The sequence below is a fragment of the Talpa occidentalis genome, unplaced genomic scaffold, assembly GCF_014898055.3.
Source record: "Talpa occidentalis isolate TD23 unplaced genomic scaffold, MPIMG_talOcc4v2.1 talOcc4.12, whole genome shotgun sequence".
Taxonomy (NCBI): domain Eukaryota; kingdom Metazoa; phylum Chordata; class Mammalia; order Eulipotyphla; family Talpidae; genus Talpa; species Talpa occidentalis.
In genome coordinates, this window is record NW_023601212.1 from 13,125,164 (window position 1) to 13,149,396 (window position 24,233).

The following is a 24,233-nucleotide window of genomic DNA, read 5'->3' on the forward strand; positions in this document are numbered from 1 at the left end:
GTGCCCACTGCTCCCCTCAGCAGTGTATTTCATCAGTCTGCCTGTTCTGTTCCCCGCTCTGTTTCTGGTGAATCCTTTCACCCTCCCGCGCATCTGGCCTATATCCCAGCTCTTGTATAAAATAAATAAATAAATCTTTAAAAAAAAAAGGTAATTCTATTAACCAAGTAGATAACTTTGTAAATAGTCTATAATATTTTAATATTTGTTTAACCATTATGAATTATATATTCTAAAATACAGAGTTATTAAATCAGTGATTCATAGCCTAAGATTAATCTGGAATGCTTCCTAGCATTGTGGATTTTTGGACTTCATCTTTAGATATTCTAGTTCAGTTGACCTGAAAAGGGACCAAGAATCTGCATTTTAACCAGCCCCCCTTACCCCTTATCTTGGTGCATTTAACAAGGTCCCCAGGTGATTTTGGTACAAGAGGCTCCTGGATATCTCTTTAAGAAACCTTGCCACCAGTCATTGTTTATATAAAGATCTGAAAGAGTCTCATTCCTGAGTTAGACTCATTCCTGGGCAGGTCATTCCTCTTCTGGGTGTTCCTGGGTGTCTGTCTATCTTGCTTATGCCTGTAGTTAGAATAGTTCATTAGTTATAATAGTGTTTAGTTTAATGAATTGAGTAATGCAGTTTCTGATATTATTTATCTTTTCCTAATATACATTCAAACTGGATCTACTTCTTTTCTCTTGCTTGATTATTTGGTTCGGTGAGGAGTTTTTGAACTGGAACTCAAATGTGTAGCTATAGAGAGTTTGACAAACCAGGATATATTTTGGTAAAATTTAGTGATTTGCATTGTAGTAAAGTGCTGGCTAGTAATTTCTAATTTTAGGAAGTAAAAAGCTTTTAATTGTTTTAACTTTTCCAGATATTTTCAAAAGACTTTGAAAAACTAACAACCCTCTAAACATTAATCAGTCCATTTAGTTTTTAATGCTAATCTAAAACATGAAATCAGTTACACAGTAATATTGTTCTGTTGGCACTATAGAGCTTGTCTTTTATTTCTTTTATAACTCATCAGAACATGGTATTGTCTATATAGTAGATTCTCAAAACACATCTATATCTCCAAACTAGACTTCTCCAGTATTTTATATAGAATTGCCTATAGTATTTTTACTAGGATGTGCAGTAGGTATTACAAAATTAATTTGTCCAAAAATAAACCCCTTATCATTCCGCCTATAAGTTCTCTGCTGAACATATTCCCCACTTCAGTTGATAGTAACTCCATCCTCACAGCTGCTAAGGATGATAACTTTGGAATCATTCTTCACCTTTCTCTGTATATTTCACATTCATTTCTAGTGAATGGTGATTTTTGGTCAGAGTGATTTTAGCAGTGCCTTCAAAATAGATACAAAATCCAACAACCTCATATCACCTACAGTGCACCTCTAGTTTTAGCCTCTATTCTGTCATTTGAAGTATTGTGATAACTTCTTAATTAGGGTTTGTGCTTCAGCTTTTGCCCTTGTTCTACCTCAGTTTATTCTCATGGTACCACCCAGATATCCTTTGAAACTCTTTGCTTACTGTGGCATGGCCACGCTGGCCTCCTTGCTGTCTGAGCACTTCAGACTTACTCTTGCCTGAGAATCTTTGCATTTGCTCTTCTCTTTGCCAAGGCTTCCTTCCTTACTTCCTTTAGATCTTTTCTCAAATGTTGCTTTCTGGTGAAGCCTTTCCACACCATCATATTTGAAATTGCAAACAGTAGCTTTCAATGTATGCACTCATTCCTGAGTCTCACTACCTGGTTTATTTTCCATTATAGTTCTTAGCATCTGTTGCATTACAGCATGACTTACAAATTTACTAGAATTTAGATTTTATAAACGCGCTTTTTGTCTGTTTTGGACCCTGCTGTATACAAATATCTTGGTTATAGTACTTAGAACACTTCGAAGAGTGTCTGGAATATAGTGGGAAGTTAAAAGTAGTTGTTGAATAAGATAATAAAAAACTGTATGGTTACCATGTTTCAAAAGAAGCTTAGTGATTACAAAATTCTGTAGTTATGCAAGTTTTTTAGAACCTACATTGGCAATTCTAATATCAGGGAGATATTAGAATGCTGGTTAACCCTTTAATGGCTGTTTATAGTGTACCTACTAAATGCTCAGTCCTTGTTGTTACTGAGGATGCAGTGTCACATCAGACACAATTACTGCCCTTGAAGTGCTCATCCATCTATTGGGAAATAGATAAACCAGCAGAAAATTATAGTACAATAAGATAAGTGCTAAGACTGTATAGAATATAACCAGGGCAGAGAGAAAAGATACCAAATGCCTTTGGGGTGGGGAAGATTGGGGAAAGCTACTTAGGGACTGGATGCCTGACTTGATTCTTAAAGAAGTAATAAGCAATGGTCAGATGAAGGATTGCATGAATGAATGTTGATGGGACAGGATGAGATAAGACCAGAGTGACTTCAGAGATCCACACGGATCCACCCAGTTGGGCCTGGGTTCAAATAATTGATGGGATTGGGGAGTGAGGAGAGGAACAAATAGAATTTGCGGATGTTTGGGCTGCTACCTTATCTTTTCCTATGAAGTAGGGATTAAGTTTCTCTTTAGGGAGTGAGGGTGTAGCCATTTGAGGGCATTAAAAGACAACATTCTGTTGGTTGATTACTTTGCTGTTTCAAAGCCTTAGCTTTATGAGTGGCATTGGCTATTTTATATCCACGTCTTTATTTGAAATAGCCCTTCATGAAATATGGTGTCATGCATATTACATAAATTTCATAACTGTGTAGTCCACAAGTGCAAGGGTTATATCTTTGATTCTTAGAATGTATGTAAAAACAGTTAACACTTTCCTTTTTTCAGGTTCTTCTTATAATATTATTCGGGTTCCTCCAGAGAAGACTGACCTTGGGGAAACAATCCATGGAGCCCAGGTGATATGTTCTATTGCTTCTGCAGAGAGGATGAAACCTTCATACTACCATAGTTTTGGTGAGCTTGGTAATAGGCCCTTGGTAATAGGGCCTGCCTTATTATTACTGTATCAGAGAGACTAATGTTAGCAAGTACTGTGTTAATACAGTTTCTCCTACTATGGTGATCATAAGTCCAAAGTTACGTTAAGTTTATTCTGTTTAGTCACGTGCTGCTTATCCTAGCCAACTCACTTCTCGAAAAGATAATTATTTTAGCACAATTACTCAAAAATTAATTGACCCCACTAAGAGTGAACCATAGTGTAAACTATATTTTGGGTATTGGGTAATTATAATGTAGATACATTTGTTGCAACAAATATACCACATTGGTGGGGCTATGTGTGCATGGGTACAAGAGGTATAAGAAAAATATCTTTGTACGGTTCCTCAATTTTGTTTGTGAATCTAAAACTGATCTGAAAAAGTAAAGTCTTAAGAAAATAATTTTACCATAAGTATTAATATGCAGAATTTACAATCTTAGGCAACTTTAAAACCTGCAAATAATAGCCATACATGAAAAGATCTTGACTACGTTATTTTGGGGGTGGGAGGGGAAGAAATTCTTATTCTGTATAGATTGCTTCAGCTCTTTCTCAGGATATTTATTGTTAGCATTTTAAAGCCTTATAGCCAGCCTGCTTCTGTATCCTTATTCCTCATATAAATAGCAAAAAATTTAAGGAATAAAGGACTGGATAATAATTGATACTTTAATATAAAACTTTACTTTGTTCCTAAACCAAACAATTTTATTTTAATTTTAATTAAAACAATTTTTTTTAGTTTTATTTATTTATGCATATAAGAACTGGAGTACAGGTCAGAGGTTCTGGGAGGTGAGAGGGTTCACCAGAGACAGAGTGGGGAGCAGAACAGGCAGATCTACTGAATTACACTGCTGAGGGGGACAGTGGGCAAGGAGCACCAGGAGAGGTCTGCTGCACCATGCGGGTCACCTCCCTGGCCAGGGATCGAACTCGTGCTGCAGTAGCTGCGGATTGCTTCATAGTGCTGATGCTTAACCCCTTGCACCACCAGGGAGGCCCAAACCAAACAATATTAAAAAAAGAAAGAAAAAAAGAGAAAAAGCAAACAGAGGGCAATCAATCACAAGCTATTCTAAGTCATTCCCTTTTTATTGTAGGAAAAGCTAATAGCTATAACAAAGCTGGGAAATAGTGAAGAATTATTTCTGGTTGATGTTTGTTTTGGTCAGCAGTAAGATGTCCAAGCATTCAGACAAATCCTTATACCTGTCACATTTCAGATTACTCTAGGTTACCAACTAACATTTTATAGTTTGCTGGAACCTTTCAGGAATGACAAGGAACTACATAATCTTCATTGAACAGCCTGTAAAGATGAATCTGGGGAAATTCATCACTTCTAAAATTCGGGGAAAGGCCTTTTCAGATGGAATAAGCTGGGAACCCCAGTACAATACACGATTTCATGTGGTGGATAAGCACACTGGACAGGTAGAGTATTTTGAGTATATTTATTGTGGATGTGCTTAGCTGCACATTTACATAGGGTTGATTTTTATCTTTGCTGGGCATCACTGATGTTTTTTTAATGTAAAGGTTTCTGTAACTTTTGTAAAAGTTACAGATATTTTGATTAGTTGCTTCTGTGACTTCTTGATACATAAATATATAATCTCACCAAAGTTCAGACCACATTGGTTAAGTATCTTTCTATATTCCTGCTTAATAGTGCTATATTTATCTACATATTACCTCTCTAAAGAGATAATATCCTAAATTTACTGTACCCAGTTTCATTACAAAAATAATACCATTTTAATAGTGACTGTATTTTTCAAAGAATTTGTCACTTAATTTATCATAAGCTACTTAACAGCATTATTTTCTATTTAATCATGTCCTTAGAGTCTGGGATTTATCCTTCAAAACATTGGATCATATTTCAAGAGGATTCTTAAGTTAGTTGTAACAGTTCATTGGTTTATCTCACATGGCCCCACTTCATGGATTAATCTGAGATAAGATGAATTGTGTAAGCAGTGCTTATTAAATTAAATCACATTTGCACTGGCACTCCAGATCCTACTTTCTGTACCTACCAGACCTCCTTAAAGAAGATCATCTTTTTTTTTAAAATTAAAATTGAAATAGTTTATTTTCAAAATGAAAAATTACCAAGACTGTACAGAATTCTACAGAAACGAATTTGAAAATATGGAAGAAATGGACACTCATAAGTAAATACAAATGACCACTATTGACTGCTGTAGAAAATTCAAACAGATGAGTTACCGTGGAAGTCCCAGTTTGTGCCTAATGACATGTCCCACCTGACTTTGGGATTTTTTGTTTTTAAGAAAATGTCATTATTTTAAAATGCACTAAAATAAGATGTGGTAGTATGTGAGAGATGAGGAGTATAGCTCTGCTTTTCTCCAAGTGCAAGTTCACCTCCCTCTCCCTTTATTTTATTTATTAGTTATTATTATCATTTTTCATTTTTGCACAATGTATGCATTTTCATCTTGGTTATAGTCCCCATACAATTCCCACCCCCCTTGTTTTGTACCTACTCCCTCCCCCAACCCCTGTAGTATGTCTCTGGTTTATAGTTGCTTGTTGATTTTGATTTTTACCTTATTATAATTAGTCTTTTTCCTGGTCCCTTATTTAGGTTTTCTAAATTCCTGCTATGAGTGAGACCATCCGATATTTTTCTTTTTCTTTCTGGCTTATTTCGCTGAGCATGATCCAGAAGGAGATCATCGTAATGAGCTTTGTGGCTCAGTTTCCTTAAGGAAAAATGAAAGTAAAATAAAATAAGATCTCTTTTTCATTGTTTGTATTTTCTCCTGCAGCTTCTTCCAGGGATGTACTATAGCAAACCTTTTGTTTCTTTCCATCAAATCAATGCCTTTGAGGATCAGGACTGTATTGTAATTGATTTGTGCTGTCAAGATAATGGAAAAAGTCTAGAAGTTTATCAACTCCAGAATCTTAGGAAAGCTGGGGAAGGGCTTGATCAGGTAAATATTTCTGATTTGTCGGAGTTGTGAAAATAATTTTGAAGTAGCAAAGTTCTGGCCTTAGCCTTGGAGTTAGCAGTTTCTCTTGCCTTTTTGGCAAATAAGGAGGAGGAATGGTTTTAAAGCACTGAAGACACAGTTTTATCATTTATTTATTTAGTTATTTATTTAATACTTTAAAATAATTTGAAGCACTTAATCCCAGTTTCCCTTATTATTAATATGTTGCCGTGATGTGGCAAGTTGTTATAATTGATGAACCAATACTGATAAATACTAACTAAAGTCCATAGTTCACATTAGGGTTCACTCTTTTATTTTACGGTTTTGACAAATGCATAATGTCAAGTATCCACCTTTATCCCATTATGCAGAATAATTTCACTTATAAAAATACCTTCCCTATTTTCTTCCCTACTTCTCACAATCCCTGACAATGACTAATGTTTTCTACTGTCTGTAGTTTTTCCTTTTCCAGAATGTCCTTATATTTGGAATCATGCCACGTTAGATTTTTCAGACTGGCTTCGTTCACTTAGCAATATGCATTTAATGTTTCTCCATGTCTTTTAGTGGTTTGATAGCTCATTTCTTTCTGTCACTGAATACTACTTTTTTGTGGGTCACCATAACTTATTTATCCATTCACCAATTGAAAGCTATTTTAGTTGCTTTCACTTTTAAGCAGATGTGAATAAAACTGCTATAAACATTCATGTGCAGATTTTCTGTGGACATGTCAATAGATTTTTTTAAAAAGGTACTTTTTAAAATTATGAAAGCTCCCCTTCTAGTTTACTACAAATTTTATCATGGATGAATATTGGATATAGCAAATGTTTTTTCCTGCACTATTGAGATAATCACATGGCTTATCTTTTATTCCATTGATGTGATGAAGTACATTGGTTGATGTTTAAAATATTTATAACAGCCATTGATTAAGTTTTGAATGTTAAGCTAATTTTCCACTCCTGAACTAAATTCTAATTATATATAAAGTATATATATAATATATATATATTTAATCTATTTCTTGTTTTGCTTTGCTGATCTTTTGTTTAGGATTGAAAAATCTGTTTCATGAATAAAATTGGCCCGTAATTTTTTCTTACAATGTCATTGTTAGGTTTTGCTATTTAGATTTTTCTGATCTCACGCAATTGGTTAGAAATTGTCTCTTTGCTAGTCTTTACATGAAAATGTATAATATTAACCTTACTTTTTAAATGTTTGGAATAATTCAGCAGTGAAGCCTTCTGCGCCTATAAATTTCTTTATAGGTAGATCTCTAATTATGTATTCTATTTCTTTTATACTAAGGATTACTCTGATTCTCTATTTTTTTAAGGATTTTTATTTTATTTATTAATTTAAAAAATATTTTATTTTATATAATTCTTACATCATTTTTGATTCTCTATTTCTTTTCATGTCAAACTTGGAAATCATTTCTGTGTAAGACGGAGAAAACAAGGACTAGGTATATGGGGTGGGGGTGGGATATGACATAGTTTGTCCTTTATCTTACAGTATTTCAAGAGAGAAAAATGTGCTTAAGGCATTCTTTTTAAAAAATTAATTGACTAAAGCTATTAATTAACATTACGTTTTTTTTTTAAATTTTTTTTTTTATTCTTTTTTTTTTTAAAGCTTTATTTATTTATTTATAGAAGCACTGGGTACAGTCAGAAGCGCGGGAGGGTGAGAGAATTCACCAGAGCCAGAGTGGGGAGCAGAGCAGGCAGAAGGACCGAAGTACACTGCTGAGGGGAGCAGCGGGCGGCAGGAGAGGTCTGCGCGCCATGTGGGACCCTCCTCCAGTGGCCGGGGAGCAGCCGGGGATCGAACCGGCGCTACAGGGGCTGCAGGCAGCCTCGCAACCCAGCGCTCAACTGCTGCGCCACCGGGGAGGCCCAACATTACGTTTTTGAAGTGACATTGGTTTACAGCATTGTATTTATTTCAGAGGTGCAGGTTCACACCTCTTCAAATGTATGTTACCACACTACACTCACCCAGAGCCCTCCACCAAGGGCATTATTATTGTCAGAAACAACACACTTATTTTATTTGGGTCTCCTACTTAAACATCATCTTTGCAGAGAGGCGATGTTGGGGGTCCCCAGGACTACCTCTTGGTTTGATGATTTACTAGTACCAAAAAAAAATTTAGCAAAAAGAAAAAGTGTATGGGATGAAATCTAGAGGAAACCAGGTACCTGTATCTAAGAGTCCTCTCCTAAGAGAGTCACACGGAAGATGCCATGTTCCTCCAACAACTCTTGATATTGTGTGAAATGTCTGCCAGAGAGGTGCACCCGAGCCAATTGTCAGGGTTTTTACTGAGGATCAGTCATGTAGGTGTATAGCTCCTACATGAGTAACCTTGGCTACTGAAGCTCCAGACCCCCATAGGGAAAACACGTGTTCAGTATAAATTACATTGATGGTGTAAACTATCTGGACAAACTATATAGTATTATTCAAGGCCTCAGGTATTCAAAAACACTTCCTTTAGACAAGACAAGAGCTCAGTTTCCAGTGGCCAGCCACGTGATGAAAACAGGCATTTCTCCAGCATCTGCAGGATGTGAGTAACCCAGATTTGCTAAATTAACCCTTTTCTATACCAAGGTGAACCCTGACCAGACCTGAAGAAGGCAGCACCCCTTTTTAGTCTCTACAGTATGTTGCTTAATGTCATTTATCACTATCAGACCTTGGGCATAGACTCATAGGTTCATTTGATACTAATTAAATAACATACTTCATATTTGTTGAATAATTGAATGAATAAAAATGATCATTTACACACTTAACTTAGAAATGCCAGTAATGTTGACTGGATCTGAATTCTTGGCACATGCTATTGCTATTCTATGTGTGACAGCTTTCTCATATATTTATTTCTCTCCTGAATAGGCTTATAATTCGGTAGCCAGATCATTCCCTCGAAGATTTGTTTTGCCTTTAAATGTCAGTTTGAATGCCCTGGAGGGACAGAAACTCAGCCCTTTGTCCTATTCTTCAGCCAGTGCTGTGAGACAGGCTGATGGAAAGGTATGCCACCAATAGACTTTAAACTAAGACTTTGCACTTTAGTGGTTACTTTACTCTTTGGCTGTTCTCCACAGTGTTTGCTGCCCAGCTAAGCAGGGTAAGGTCTTGGCACATTGTTTCTATGAGAACCACATAATTCTGGGTGAGAATGAGCACTATATTTGCTTATTCTTTTTGTGTTCTGAAACAGATATATGGAACTTTCAAATGGTTGTGGAGTGTTTAAGCATTTGAGATTGGTATTGACTATCCCATCCATTTTGAAGATTTGTGCTTACAGGCAGATCATTTGTAGCTATTGCTTAGCTTTAGTAGAATAAATAGCCCAGTTCTACCTCCAATGCCATCTGAAAGCTTAGTCAGAAAACTCGATAATCTTTTATATATTGATACACATGATAGAAAGAGATCTATATAAAAAATGACACAGAACCTCAGTTTCCAAGCCCTGTCACAGACTCTATCAGCCTGCACCCCCTCACCAATCTATATTGAAAAAAATAGCGAATAAACAACCAACTATTATATATCATTTTGGTATCTCTTTTAGATTTGGTGTTCTTATGAAAATCTGCATCCTGAGGACCTAGAGGCAGAAGGTGGTGTTGAATTTCCCCAGATCAACTATAGCCAATTCAATGGCAAAAAGTATCGTTTCTTCTATGGCTGTGGTTTCCGACATTTGGTGGGGGATTCTCTGGTCAAGGTTGATGTGGTGAACAAGACACTAAAGGTAATGAATATCTCCTTTTCTGAACTTTACAAGGCCTTGTTCTACCCTTTGAGTTTGTTTTGTTTAAGGTAGCTCTTTAGATCTTTAACACTTAAGTAGCACAGCCATTTACTTTTATTAAGTTAGAGAATGAATCACCTAGGTAAGGGTTATGTGTCCTCTAGGAAATCTAAATGAACCATGAGTACAGAAAAATAATTCTGTGCTTGATATTATTTTGAGAATAATGGGTTTAAGATTGTTAGGACACCTTTATTTCAAGTTGATGGGAAATTATAAGTACGCAAATGGTATTTGATGATAGTAGAATCTGGAACTGCAAAAGCTTCCCCTCTTTCCTATATTCAGCTCAGTAAGCCTGATTCTGTTACTGTTGGGAATATTATGTTCACAGCCAAATTCATATTGAGAGTGATACAAGGTATATAGGCTTCTAGCTCATAAAAGATATATAGGCTTCTAGTCTTTTATCAAATACTTTTTTGGTACTTACAGGTTTGGAGAAAAGATGGCTTTTATCCGTCAGAACCTGTTTTTGTTCCAGTACCAGGAGCTAATGAAGAAGATGGTGGGGTTATTCTTTCTGTGGTGATCACACCCAACAAAGTAAATATATTTCCTTCACCAGTCAGAAAGAAAAGTCGTGCTGAATCATTGAGGGTTGTGTTTTAGTGAAGCGATAGTTTATTTTGATTCCATTAGGGCACCTTTTCCATTCTCTTTCTCTCCTTACTATTACATTTACCCTTTTATGTAATCTGTACTTTATTTTTAATGAATCCATACTTTATTATTGTTTTAAAGCTCTACTTGTAGAACTAGTAATAATTTACATAGGAATTTACATATAAATGGCTTTCAATATACTAAACACTTTCTTGTTTAGTCATCAAAACTTTGTGGGGTACCATTTTACACATGTCAAATTTATAACTTAAAAGAAGTTGAAAGAGATTTACATTGGATATCATAGTAGTAAAGCTAATATATAATTTCAATCCTCTGACTTTTATTCTAATATTCATACTACCTTCTGCACTGCCAATTTCAATTGAGTGACCCAAAACTCTAGTGTGGTAAGTAAGTCCTGGCCTAGTGCCTCAATAATGTTGATATCTGACTTCTCATATAGAGCAACGTATGGCAAATAGTGAAGTTCATTTTTTTTAAAGATTTATTTATTTATACATACAAGAACTGGGGTACAGGCAAGATACACAGGAGGGTTAGAGGATTCACCAGAGACAGAGTGGGAATCAGAACAGGCAGACTGACTGAAAAACACTGCTGAAGGGAGCAAAGGGTGAGACAGGAGAGGTCTGCTGCGCCATGTGAGTATCTTCCTGGCTGGCCAGGATTGAACCTGCACTGCAGAGGCTGCGGACAGCTTCACAGCGCTGCACTCAACCACCTGAGCCACCAGGAAGGCCCTGAAATTCATTGTGAATACCAATATTGAAAAATTATTTATGGCTGCCTAAGGTGTAGGATTCTCAGGCTTTTAAGCGAGAAAAGTGCTGTGATCAATTAATGATGTCTGCTATGACCTTAGTTGGACTTAGTCCTCATGCCAGTCTTGACACGTCTATAATTAGACCAGGGCAAATCTCAGTCTGCCTGGCAGTTCTACCTCTTGAACATCTCCAAAGTAACACAAAATGAAGAGTTCTATAATTTGTAAGAGGAAGTATTTATTTCTCTTAGAACTTTGAAAAGCATCAAGTAAAAATATCCTTAAACTCAGAGAAAGCCTGTAAAGCCTTAAACTCAGAGAGATTCTATAAAGGTCATTTATATAAACAACTTTATTTGCTCCGGGTATGAACCTTGTTAGTCATGATTTCCTTTTCAATCCAGGTCAACAATTCAGCAAACCTTTAATAACTGCATAGATAAGACACTATGCTAGGTGCTGGGAGAGTTGTGAAGATGAATAAAGACATGGTCTTCCCCTTAGGAATTTTACAGTGGGGAAGACAAGACAGATTTTGAAAACAATAAAAGAGATAATTTTTCAGTATTGACTTTCTTTTCCTTTCCTTTTCATGCTTCTAGAATGAAAGCAATTTTCTTCTAGTCTTGGATGCCAAGAATTTTGAAGAACTGGGTCGAGCAGAGGTGCCAGTGCAAATGCCATATGGGTTCCATGGCACCTTCATATCCATCTGATGGACAACCACCAGGCCTGGGAACTAGGTTTAAAATGAACATGGTTTGTACAAAACAGAGCAAAAAGAACACCTTACTCTACAAATCGCAGACTTATGTTTTTAAAATTTCTACTAAAAAGAATTTATGATCTAGTTATGGTTTTATATTTTCTTAGGGCTCTTCCTTGAAAATATTAATAAGCAGGTATTGATACAACCTTTGAAGAGAGTTTTTTTTTTTTTAAGATTTATTTATACAAGCACTGGGTACAGTCAGAAGCGCCGGAGGGTGAGAGAATTCACCAGAGCCAGAGCGGGGAGCACAGCAGGCAGAAGGACCGAAGTACACTGCTGAGGGGAGCAGCGGGTGGCAGGAGAGGTCTGCGCGCCATGTGGCCGGGGAGCAGCCGGGGATCGAACCGGCGCTCAGAGGCCGCGGGCAGCCTCGCAACACAGCATTCAACCACTGCGCCACTGGGGAGGCCCTGAAGAGCGTTTTAAATTTACAATTACTGGATGTATCTTCCTCTAGGTAATAAGAATACATGAAGGAAAAACTAAAACTGGATCATTGTCACCGTGAAATATGTGGGTGACAGAGATCTTCAAAGTAGGTGAAGAAATACAAATAATCATAGATAGTAGAAGAAGAATATAGATCTGAAAAAGCACCTGGTTTTGAAAAACATCACAACCTCCTGTTAGCTTTGGCCCCAAGGTACTCACAGAGGACAGGAAGTCAGTTGTGTCACGTTGGAGGCTTCTTCTAAGCTGGTTGTTTCTCTACTGTTCACAGTAGTGGCCACTGCAAATGTACAGCCTTTCTTGCAACCACTCATCACCATCCCCCAGCCTCCCCCAGCTCATCCTGGGGAGTTTATTTTTTTGAGGGACATACTTAAAATTAGCCATTTCTTCTAATCTCTAGGTGTATAGTTCTCTAGGGATTGATGGAAAGTCAGTAGTCCTTCAGCTAGCTGGGCAACAGGTGGCACTAGAGACCATATAATCTTTACATTTCTAAATCCCACCAGTTTTTATCAGAAGCCAAAATCAGCCTCAGGGGTCATGCTTACACTGCCTTCTAGCCAACACCCTGAAAGGCCTACTCTCTTTTCCTTCAGCTATATACCTTCCCTGTGCTGAACTTCCAACTCTGGGCCAGTTAAACTTCCATATTCCTTCTGCATGTTGAATGTTGCTAGGAATGTTCCCCAAAAACATGTAATTTGGGGCAACTGTGAACTCATAATTAGGGTCACTGAATAGTCTGGACTAGGATAGTCAGTTTCTTTTCAGTTTTTGTTAAAAGTTATTATAAGAGTGACAAACCATATCTTCATTAGTGTTCATACATTCAAAAGCTACCTGTGGGAGTTTCATTGTGGCAATAAAGTTAAAGACCTGGGTTGATAAGATACAAAACAACAGCAGCAGAAACAGAATGGCTAGAAGATACCTAAGTAGAACTAATGGGAACTAGTGGCTCAGGTAACCAAAAGAATACAAGTCTTTGAAAACTATTGTACTCCCCCAGACAAGATAAGGAAGTTTGAGCTAGATCTTCTCTAGATCTAAAAGGTGAAGACTGGTGGATGAAGACACGTGGGAAGTAGATCTAATCATGACTTTCCTCTGTAAACCTTTACCCACTCCAAATGGGGGGTAAGGTTTAAACGTCTAAGGGTTAGCAGTATAATCATAAGCTTTTGATCTAAGAATGCCTGAATTTTGCCTTGGTCTTACTATCTGTTAAGGTTCTTAAAGGAGAAAACGGAAGGATCAGTGACATTTTATAATTTAGCAATCCATATGCAGAAAGTTCTGATGGAGTTGAGTAAGCATATAAGTGAGGCTGAAAAGTTAGCACCTCTTCCTTTCTCTAAACCTTATTCTTATCACTGGCTAGGGTCCAGAGACTTAAGGAAAGGGAGTATGTGGTACACAGATGAGGGAAAAGGAATTCGGGGCCAGCCTCATGACCTTAGCTAATTACATCTGCAATAATTCTATTTCCAAATAAAATCATCTTCTGAGGTACTTGGAGTTAGACTTTAGCATATGAATTTGGAAAAGACAGTTTAATCTGTGACAGGATTTCTGAGGGTAAATTTGGTGGGTACTTATACAGAACTAGCTTTAATAAAATTAGAACAAGAACTCTGAAAATATTAAAGCAATTTCTCAGAAACTCATTCTACCTTTTTAAGCTTTTATTTTTAATTCTTTAAACTGTTCAGAATGAATAAGACATTTGGGTAATAATTGACAAAGTATTTAATTTCATATGTAGTCAATGCTTGGGAATTACTGTCTATATTATGAATGATCTTGGATAAATAATTCACTTTTCTAGGCCTGAGTTTTCTTATCAGTACTATGAGGACAGAACTAGATATTACTTGTTTCCAAAATTTCTGATGCTTACAATTCATTGCAGTTCTTTCTTTACAGTCTAATGGGAGGAGATAAGAAAAGTTCTTGAAGATGTGTGAAAGAATGCTTACTGCATAATACATTAGTAATTTAATGCAGAATAAACAATATATAGCTGGAGACAGGAGACATTTGAGAGAAATTACCATCGGGGCTTACATTTCCTCAAGCTTTTATCCTTCCCAGTGCCTGTAACGGTGCCAACCACACAGTAGATACTCAGTAGATATTTAATGGAAGAATGAGGAAACACGAGGTGACTATAGTGGGAACTGTAAGTACTTTGGACACTCCTTTTGAGAGAGAGGAAGCGAGATACTTTCTTTCTGGAGGTGTCTACAGTACAAAGATGTGCTAATGTTTGTGTTCCTGGGTGTAGGTGTTTACACTGTGCCAACAGAGAGCCATAAATGGGTCGATACATGTGTGTGGATAAGGACAGCTTGAGAACTTCCCTCGGTAAAAATCTTTACAAACAGTGCCAAGGTAATGTTTCTGAAAGACACGTGATCCTACATGCACCCTTAAATTCCTGCTTCCTTTCTGTAGACTATGGCCCAGGGACTCAATTCAGAGTAGCTAAGTTCTATTCTAACCAAACCAGGGCTCTCTAGAAGAGAGTGGGAGGGGAGGCTGAAGGACTCAAGTGTGACTTTAATCGTATGACGCGGGCCTGAGCAGACGTAAAAAACGAGGGGCAAAAATGTTCTCCCAGTTGGTGGGGTTTCTCTTTGTTTTTGTTATTGTCTCTTTTGCTGTGCAGAAGCTCTTTAATTTGATGTAGTCCCAGCTGTTTATCTTTGCCTTCACTATCACTGCTTTGGGTGATGTGTCTGTAAAGATATCTTTGATGTGAATATCACGTAGTGTTTCATCTATATTTCCTTCTATGTATTTTATGGTTTCAGGTGTTATGTCTAGTTCTTTAATCCATTTTGAGTTGATTTTTGTGCATGGTGTGAGGTAGTGGTCAAGCTTCATTCTTTTGCATGTAGCGACCCAGTTTTCCCAGCACCATTTATTGAACAAACTTTCTTTGCTCCAATGCATATAGTCTTTGCTCCTTTGTCAAAGATTAGTTGACCATAAATCTGTGGGTTTATTTCTGGATTTTCTATTCGATTGCATTGGTCTGTATGTCTGTTCTTGTTCCAATACCTACTAAACATAGAGCTTCCATATGATCCAGCAATTCCACTTCTAGGTATTTACCCAAAGGACACAGAAACATCAATTCCAAAGAACACCTGCACCCCTATGTTTATAGCAGCACTATTTACAATAGCTAAGCTTTGGAAACAGCCCAATTGCCCAAAAATAGATGACTGGATCAAGAAGATGTGGTCCATATACACCATGGAATATTACTCAGCATTAAAAAAAGATAAACACATGCCATTTGCAGCAACATGGATGGCGCTGGAAGGGATCATGCTCAGCGAAATAAACCAAAAAGAAAAAGGAAAATACCGGATGGTCTCACTCATAGCAGGAATCTAGAAAACTTAAATAAGGGACCAGGAAAATGAATAACTATAAGAAAGTGAAAATCAAAATCAACAAACAACTATGAACCAGAGACACTTTTGGGGGGGTGGGTGGCGGGAGGGGAGGGATTGGGGTCAGAATGAGGGGGTTGCAATTGTATGGGGAATATAAAAATAAAATTTATTATTTAAAAAAAAAACAAAAACGAGGGGCATCGAGTCCCCACTCACCCTAGCACACAGCTCCAGGCGGACCTCTTGCTCCTTAGCGAGGGACGCCCGTTCCTGCCTGCGCCGCCAGGGGGAGCCCAGCTGCCGGTGAAGCGCTCGCGCTGGGGAGGGCGCGGTTCCCACTGCGCAGCCGCGGGGCCCCGCCCTCAGCGCCGCGGCGCCGCGCGGGGTCGTGCTGTGGCGGCTGCGGGCGGCGGAGCGCGGAGGAGGATGAGCTGTGCGGGCGGGCGCCGCCGGGCGCGAGTGTCCCGTGTCGTCTCTTTCAGCGCGACTCACCGGCTGCACAGGTGGGGGCGCCCGCGGGGCGGGGCCGTGGCGGGGAGTCGGTGACGACACAGCCCGCGACTGGCGGGGCCGGTCCGCCCGGTCCTCGTCGCGTCCGAGGCCGCCTGGCGCGGGCCCGCCCGGCGCTCCGCCCGGGGGCCCCGCCACGGTCAGAGTCAGCCGCGTTTAACCAAAAAAAAAAAGGAAGCAAGTATGAGCGTTAAATTAATTTTTTACATAAAAATTGGAAAATATATCCAGTAATGTAGAAACAGTTTGTAAAATACCCCCCCCAAAAACCACCCCAGCCGTTCGCTTTTTCAAGGCCGCTCTGAGAGCACGCAGCTCTGTTGGATTTGTTTTGTTTTCATTTATTTTTTATTTTTACATCGTTGTTCATTTTTAAACAATACTTGCTTCCCCCCCCCCTCAGGTGTAGTCCCCGTAGTTTCCCTCACCAGTGCACCCCTGCACCATCACCTCAGTCCCCTGTGCTCCGCCCTCTCTCCCTCCCTCTCATCCCTCTCCCGCCTCCTCCCCGCAGGATGTCTCTGGTTTATAATTGACTGTTTTTGTTTTGTGTTTTTATTATTTTTCACACTGATGTCTTATTTGGCTCCCCCGTAGCCCTGCTATAAGTGAAACCATCCGATATTTTTCTTTTTCCTTCTGGCTTATTTCACTGAGCATAATTCCTTCTAGTTCCATCCACGCCACTGATTGTACTCCAGTCAACTGATGAGGGACTGATCACAAAGATATACAAAGAACTCACACAACTCAACAGAAACAAAATAAACAATGCAGTCAAGAAATGGGCAGAAGAACTTAGAAGACATTTCTCCAAAAAGGAAATGCAGATGACCGACAGGCATATGAAAAAGTGTTCAACATCCCTTATAATCCAGGAAATGCAAATTAAAACCACATTGAGATACCACCTTACACTAGTGAGAATGGCACATATCAAAAAAACAAGCAACAACAAATGTTGGCGAGGATGTGGTGAAAAAGCACTGTTGGATTTGAATCCAAATGCCTCAGACCGCCTGGGTGACCCAAAGTGCTGGGTTTCAGTTGAGTTTTGCCACTCACAGCAGACTCCACTGTCTGAGCGCCCCTTTCCTTGTCTATAAAACAAGATAATAATGTCTGCCTAACCAAATCCATCTCTCCTTCACTCCTGGACAGGTACTGTTGCATGCTTGTCAGGTCTTGACTGGGTGACAGGGCTGCAGTGACACACCTGTCATTGCCTTCTGTCTGGAGTTTACAGTCTGGTCAGTTTCCTGGAGAGTAGGTGGAGACAATTTGTTGCAAAAGCTTTGTGAACTGTGCCACTCTAAATGCAAAAAGTGCATGAATAAGGGGAAGTGGAGGGGGCAAGAAGTAAACTAAAGACCTTAAAGAAGGATTGTATAATAGGAAGTTCAAACACAGGAGGCCTCATGGAAATTGCACATTGATTAGACAGATTTAGTTATAAAAATCCCTTCAGAAAATTATTCTATGTCTGGAGCAACTGAATATTGTAATGTTTTAAAGTTTTACTCAATTTAAATACCCTTCAGTTAGTTGGTGAAGTTATCCATAGGCAGTAGTTGAGACTTAAAACAGGATTTAATATTAACGGGGATATTTATGAGGTAGTGTAGTTATTTTTCAGGAAAAATGGGATTTTAAGCCACTGAGGGCACGCATCCTCTTTGGTTTATTATTATGTGTCCTGGTTTCACTGAGCCCATGTCTAATATGTAAACTCAATAAATGTTGAGTTGAAGAACGGAAGGACCTCGAGCAGATCCGTTGTTGAAATCTTGGCTGTGTAACAGGGGTGTCAAATTTAAGATTTGTTTATCCTAATTTGTATGATACAGTGGTCTAATTATGGGGCACATACTGGTTCTTGACATAGAGCTGAGTAATAAAATCAAACTGATTTGTCACTCCCTGTTTGGTGAGAGAAAGTAATCAATTGTGAAGCTTTAAAAATGCTGAGCAAATAATAAATGCAGGGAACAGAGAAAGTGTCTGAAGGTGATATTTGTGTTAGGTTGACTTTTTCTTTACTTTCTTTTTTGGGCTAGCAAATCCCTGAGTAATGAAGAAAATTTGAAACTGTTTGGAAAATGCAACAATCCAAATGGCCATGGGCACAATTATAAAGGTGAGAGAAAAGATGAAATTTTAGCTCTTTTAATAAGGAGGAAAATGTTCAGCAGATACAGTGTTAATGAGTAAGGAACCTTATGGATAGAGATGAATGCTTCGAGCTTTGATTGGAAAGTTAAGTGGAAGTCCAGAGTCAAAAGATCTGTTGAATGTGCCTTAAATTTTGCCTTGCAGTTGTCTGTTCTGTTACAGATAGTCCAAAACACTGGACATTTTAAATATTTTTTTTCCTTGGCTTTAGTGTGTGTGTAATGAGATTCTTTTGGCACCATATTTCCTTCTAATTAGGAAAGCAGACATTGTTGAGGCTAATTTTAAAATTAGATTGTATTCTTCCAGTAAATAACTGACAAAAGGGAAATATTGGCTAGAAATAGGCGTAATGGCAGGAAAAAAAAGTTAGGTCTAAAACTTTTGCCAGCAATGTTCCTGGAAAGCAGTTTATGCAAGGACAAGAGATTTGTTTCTTTGAGATACAGCTAATACCTCAAAAAAAGCTGCATAAGCCCTATGGGATGACACTATATGGTGTCATAGAGTAAAAAAAGAAAAGATGTCAGAGGATCAGGATTTCTAGTTTAGATACTGCCTTTTATTTGATTTGTGGTATCGCTCCTTAATTTTCTCACTTGTCACATGTATGTAATGGTGTTTGTAAGGATCTGAAAAAAATGTATAAAAGTTATTAATTTGTGAACACTCTGATCAAGAGGTTTCAAATGTTTCAGACAAGCACTTGTTACAAAGCATTACATTGAGTAAAGGGAAAAGAATTTTATGCCCTGTAGTAGTTTTGCTTGCACAGAGAGGTACTACTCACTTTTGTACCAGCTTGGTTTGATGCTGGACACCTTCCTGTACATTTTCAGTTTTCACAGACAGTGATCAAGCAGCATCTCAATTCCACTAGGTGAGATTCCTACCTAGTGCATCAACATCACAAGCAGAATTTAAATCCTTTTAGGTCTTGGCTAAGCGTCTCCACTTAGCCACAGCCCCTACTAAGCTCATCTTGGTTGAGTCTTACTCTAATTGATAAAAAGAGCTTATCAAAAAGAATATGTATTTTGGGGAAAATAATATAAGCTTTGCCAGACAGAGATATAATACGTAATTTGTGTTGTTACTTGTGTTGCTAACTTGTGCTTGGATGTTAATATGTTGAAAGTCATGCTGGTTTTTTTTTTTTTTTTTTGGTATTTTCTTTTCTTTTCCATAGTTGTGGTGACAGTACATGGAGAGGTACGTGCTGAAAATATCTGTGTGATTTGTGCCAATTGTTTGGCCCCTTTCAGCCATTGTGTTTGAGTCTATGTTGAAAAATTATGCTCAAATCAGTGTTGCTTTATTGTTGGCTTTTGTATATAGTGAGCTGCTTCCATTCTAGCCCTTTGTCCCAAAATGTCATCTTTAATATGCTCTATGTAGACAGATAGAAGAACAATGCAATCAACACTTGGTATTTCCATTCTGAGATCCACAGTTGTCTGAGGGATGAAGGCAAATGTGGGCACAGTTTCTGCACACTGTATAGCCTTTAATAATATGCCAGAGGTTTAAATATGAAGATCATGTGATAGTAATATCTACCTTTATTTGTTCTGTAGATTGATCCTGTCACTGGGATGGTAATGAATTTGACTGACCTCAAAGAGTATATGGAGGTAATGGCATTTTGAGTACTTGTTATGTGTTGTTCTCAAGGTACAGTGTTTGATGGCTTCCTTTTCACTTCCTCAACCAAGTATTTCCAGAGGTTGTGTTGCCTGCTGAGTGGAATTCATGTGAGAGTTGGGGAGTGGTTGGACAAACAACTGTCATATTCTAACAGTGTTTGAGTGACCTGGGAATTAGTCACAGTTACAGGAAGAAATGGATAAATGTGGCATATGCATCTTGTATTCTTGCTGACATATCCTGATTTTCTCTTTTTAATAAATTTTACAATCCTCTTTCAAGACACACCTTTTCCCTCAAAGCTTTCTTTTCTTTCTCTGAACTTTCTTTATACCTTTGATCATAGATTTTAATATTACCTGCTCTTATTTGCTCTAGCCTTTAATTCTAAGGATAACTCAAAAGAAGGTATTCAATAAAGAACTTAATGTGACTGTATCATTATTGAATTATTGCATTGTAAAAGACCTTAGAAATTATGCCAATTTCTTCATTCTATAGATTAAGAATGAGAGATGCTAACAGTAACCCGCATGCTGAGGTCATGTGGTTAGTCCTTTACAAAGCTGAGGGTAGATTTCCTTCTACTCAGCTTAGTTTTTATTATGCCATTACTTCCCCTGTTTATTCACTTCTTCACTTCAGCTCTGTTCCTTACTTTTGTTCTAAAATTTGACATTTGTTTCTAAAAATGCTATAATTAATCATCACTACACCTTCCACATTACTTAATCATATGTTCAGCAAGTTTGCTGACATTGTATCAGTCTTCTAATTAAGGGCAGGGAATACAAAGATAAGACTTAGTCCTTATCCACAGACTGTTCACATTACTTTTCTAGGAGGTGTAGAATAATAAGTGGTCAGTAAGTGTTAGTTGAATAAGAGAATGAGGGAATGAACAAGCAGTATTGTGCTTCAAACTACTTTAGGAATGCAATAAATACATAGTTCTTGCATTTACTGGGGACATAAAATATATTTATGCAAAATGCTGTACAAAACAAGACAGTATGAGAAGTAAGCTGTCCTAAGCAAGCATATTACTTAAATACTAGAGAAGAGGTTCTATTCACTTTTCTCACTTTTATATACTCAAAAGATACCACATACTCCATGAGTAAATGTGGCTCATCATAGCATACAGAGTAAAGTTAGAACCCTATAGAGGAGGCTTCAGTGGAAAAGTTGGGACCTGGTCTGGATTAAAGATAAAACAGATTTATTTTCTTGATATCCATATGGACTAACCCTTCATGTGATCTATTTTAAAGGTTATTTGACTTAGGACTTACTCTTTTTGCATGATTCTGCTTTTGTTAAAAAATAATTGCTATTATTTTTATTAATAGACTCTTCTTGGAACTATAGCCTGTGAACAGTTAGATATAAAATGCTTACATTTTGTATAGCAGCTGAAAGTAAAAACTTAGAAAGAATAAGGCAATTACAATTCTTGCCAATGACAAGGAAAAAGATTGTTAATATATACAAGCATTAAGAAGAAGTTGTCTACATATTTATTCTTCTAAGAGCCCAAGCTCACTCTTCAATAACTTCTCATAGCAGAAATTTAGAACTACTTACGTAATTTCAGTTTTGTCTGTTTTAGAGAATGTAGTCCTTACTGGATCTTTATCCTAATGAAATTGTGGCATTGTGCTGAAGGGGAGACTGTGACGGAGAAGAATTTCTAGTAACTGTTTGGACAGAATTCTAGACATGTTAAACTGAATTCTGAATCACAGTTACTTGTTACCAGAAACTTGCAGTGACTTCAATATTGTTTTTTTTTTTTTACATTTTTGTATTCAGAAATGAGAATAACTAATCATGGAGATCTGGGCCTTCATTTTGCTACTTTAAACTCTATGAGATTGTGTTGTAAGACATAGAGAAGACTTGGAAGTACTGAGTTAGTGGCTGAATGATAAGGTAATGTTTAGAGGGAAAACTTTGGAATTTGAGTCATAAATAGAATCCGTATTGTTTTTGTTTCATCTGTAGAAGGCAATTATGAAGCCTCTTGATCATAAGAATCTGGATCTGGATGTGCCACACTTTGCAGACGTTGTAAGGTGAGTGTGATGATTGTGCTGTATTTTGATAGTAAGAAAGGAGAATTGATTTAACATTTTATCTGCCTGTTCTTTGATTTCTAAAGTTTTAGTTTGATAGCTTTTGAAACTAGAATTTCTGTTATCTGTAAAATTATTAAACAATATTTTGTTTATCATTTGCCTTTTTCTTTCCTTTTTTTCCCCTACAGCACGACAGAAAATGTAGCTGTGTATATCTGGGAAAATCTCCAGAAATTTCTTCCTGTGGGAGTTCTTTATAAAGTTAAAGTATATGAAACTGACAACAATATTGTAGTCTATAAAGGAGAATAGTTCCTAGGGGTTAATATTATGGAAAGACTTAATTTCTTTTCAAATTTGAAAAAGATCTTTATTCCCTTGGACAATTAAGAAGTCTTCCCAAAATTGTCACACATCTACATTGTCTTCTGGAGAGCCTGATTTATTGGAGTAAGCCCTATTTTAAACTCAAATCTGTTTTAAAACCAAATTTATAATGTAATCCTGAGTATCATTTAGAAAGCCTTTTATCTGTAGATTAAAAATCTCTTCATTTTCAGCAGAATGACTTGGTATGGCATTATTTGAAAGCAAAACAAGTCTTTTTTGTTGGTTGTTTCATTGTCATTTTTTAGTATTCATTTTTTTCTTGGTATAATTAAAAAAGCAAACCTGTTTATAATATTTTGCAGTAGATGGATCTTATAAAAAATAAAATGATCGGGCCTCCCCGGTGGCGCAGTGGTTGAGCTTTGGGTTGCCAGGCTGCCAGTGGCCTCTGCAGCGCAGCGCTGGTTCGATCCCCAGCCACCAGAGGAGGGTCCCATGTGGTGCGCAGAACTCTCCTGCCACCCACTGCTCCCCTCAGCAGTGTACTTCGGTCCTTCTGCCTGTTCTGCTCCCTGCTCTGGCTCTGGTGAATTCTCTCACCCTCCCCCGCTTCTTGACTGTACCCAGTGCTTGTATAAATAAATTAATAAATCTTTAAAAAAAAAATAAAATGATCACAAGGTTTGGTAACATAGACAACATGTATTTCTTTATAGACTGAGTGTCTTTGATTACTTCTCAGGTATGCTAAAGGCAAAAGTTTATTTAGTGAAAACTAGACACGCAAATCATCTGAGACACACAGATCACCCATTGTAGATGGATGTACAAGGACCAGTGGAAATGCTGCCTTAGTGCACATTGTTCATGGAAGCTTGGCACAGCTTATTGGACTATATATCGCTAGTGAGGAACAATATGGAATATCAGTAAACTACTTATCATGTATTTGTCTCTGTCTCTAGACCTTATGTCCCCCTGAACAATTTTAATTCAGAAAACTGAAGAATAGTCACATATATTAAAGCCTGTTAAAATAGTCAGCAGAAAAGGGTATATTACCTGGTAAAGCATCTCTAGTACAGTGTTTCCTAATTGATACCCTTTTGTTCTGATCATTAAACTTACCTCCTTATGTTCAACTCTATTCTTGACATTCAACTCAGGTAGCAACTTGTTTACAATGAATTCTCAGAATGGCGCCCCCTGAAAATCGTGGAAGGACTTGCACAGTGATTACTATTCTGGAAAAATTTTAAGGAAGTGTACTTTTATTTTGAAGAGTTAGTCACTACAGGAATTTTATTATAATTTTTGACAGTAATGCTTGTCCACTTAATTCAGTTAAATAAATACAATTTTTATAATGCTTATTCATTTATATATTTTATTGACTACTTGAAAGCAACAGTTATAATTTATTAAGGTGCTTTATGTTTTTTTTTTTAATTTAAATTTTATTTTTATACTCCCCATACAATTGCAACCCCCTTATTTTGACCCCAATCCCTCCTTTCCCTGCCCCCCACCCCCCATAGAGTGTCTCTGGTTCATAGTTGTTTGTTGATTTTGATTTTTACTTTCTTACAGTTGTTCTTTTTCCTGGTCTCTTATTT

At 37.5% G+C, this 24,233-nt stretch overlaps 2 protein-coding genes across 8 annotated transcripts in view; both read left to right on the top strand.

Annotated features, from left to right (window-relative positions):
- Positions 1-12,151, top strand: part of BCO2 (beta-carotene oxygenase 2) — a 40,337-nt gene extending 28,186 nt beyond the window's left edge. For 5 of the 7 annotated variants that reach the window (XM_054693099.1, XM_054693101.1, XM_054693098.1 and 2 more), the window contains 7 exons: positions 2,862-2,990; positions 4,280-4,458; positions 5,826-5,993; positions 8,919-9,056; positions 9,607-9,789; positions 10,285-10,395; positions 11,845-12,151. In XM_054693099.1, coding sequence (XP_054549074.1) covers positions 2,862-2,990; positions 4,280-4,458; positions 5,826-5,993; positions 8,919-9,056; positions 9,607-9,789; positions 10,285-10,395; positions 11,845-11,958 — 1,022 coding nt within the window. In that variant the 3' untranslated portion in view covers positions 11,959-12,151. The remainder of the gene's footprint in view (positions 1-2,861; positions 2,991-4,279; positions 4,459-5,825; positions 5,994-8,918; positions 9,057-9,606; positions 9,790-10,284; positions 10,396-11,844) is intronic. The other 2 variants (XM_037505271.2, XM_054693100.1) reach the window with 2 other exon arrangements.
- Positions 12,152-16,264: 4,113 nt separating this feature from the next.
- PTS (6-pyruvoyltetrahydropterin synthase) lies at positions 16,265-23,930 on the top strand. Its single transcript, XM_037505273.2, has 6 exons — positions 16,265-16,380; positions 18,445-18,524; positions 19,749-19,771; positions 20,137-20,193; positions 22,214-22,284; positions 22,476-23,930. The coding sequence occupies exons 1-6, from the start codon at positions 16,304-16,306 to the stop codon at positions 22,597-22,599; spliced, it is 432 nt and encodes a 143-aa protein (XP_037361170.1). The 5' UTR covers positions 16,265-16,303; the 3' UTR covers positions 22,600-23,930.
- Positions 23,931-24,233: the final 303 nt, after the last annotated feature.

Coding starts and splice junctions, on each gene's coding strand:
- PTS (XM_037505273.2), top strand. CDS start 16,304: ATGAGCTGTGCGGGCGGGCGCCGCCGGGCGCGAGTGTCCCGTGTCGTC. Junction 20,194..22,213: donor ACCTCAAAGAGTATATGGAG/GTAATGGCATTT, acceptor TTTCATCTGTAG/AAGGCAATTATGAAGCCTCT. Junction 22,285..22,475: donor CACTTTGCAGACGTTGTAAG/GTGAGTGTGATG, acceptor TTTCCCCTACAG/CACGACAGAAAATGTAGCTG.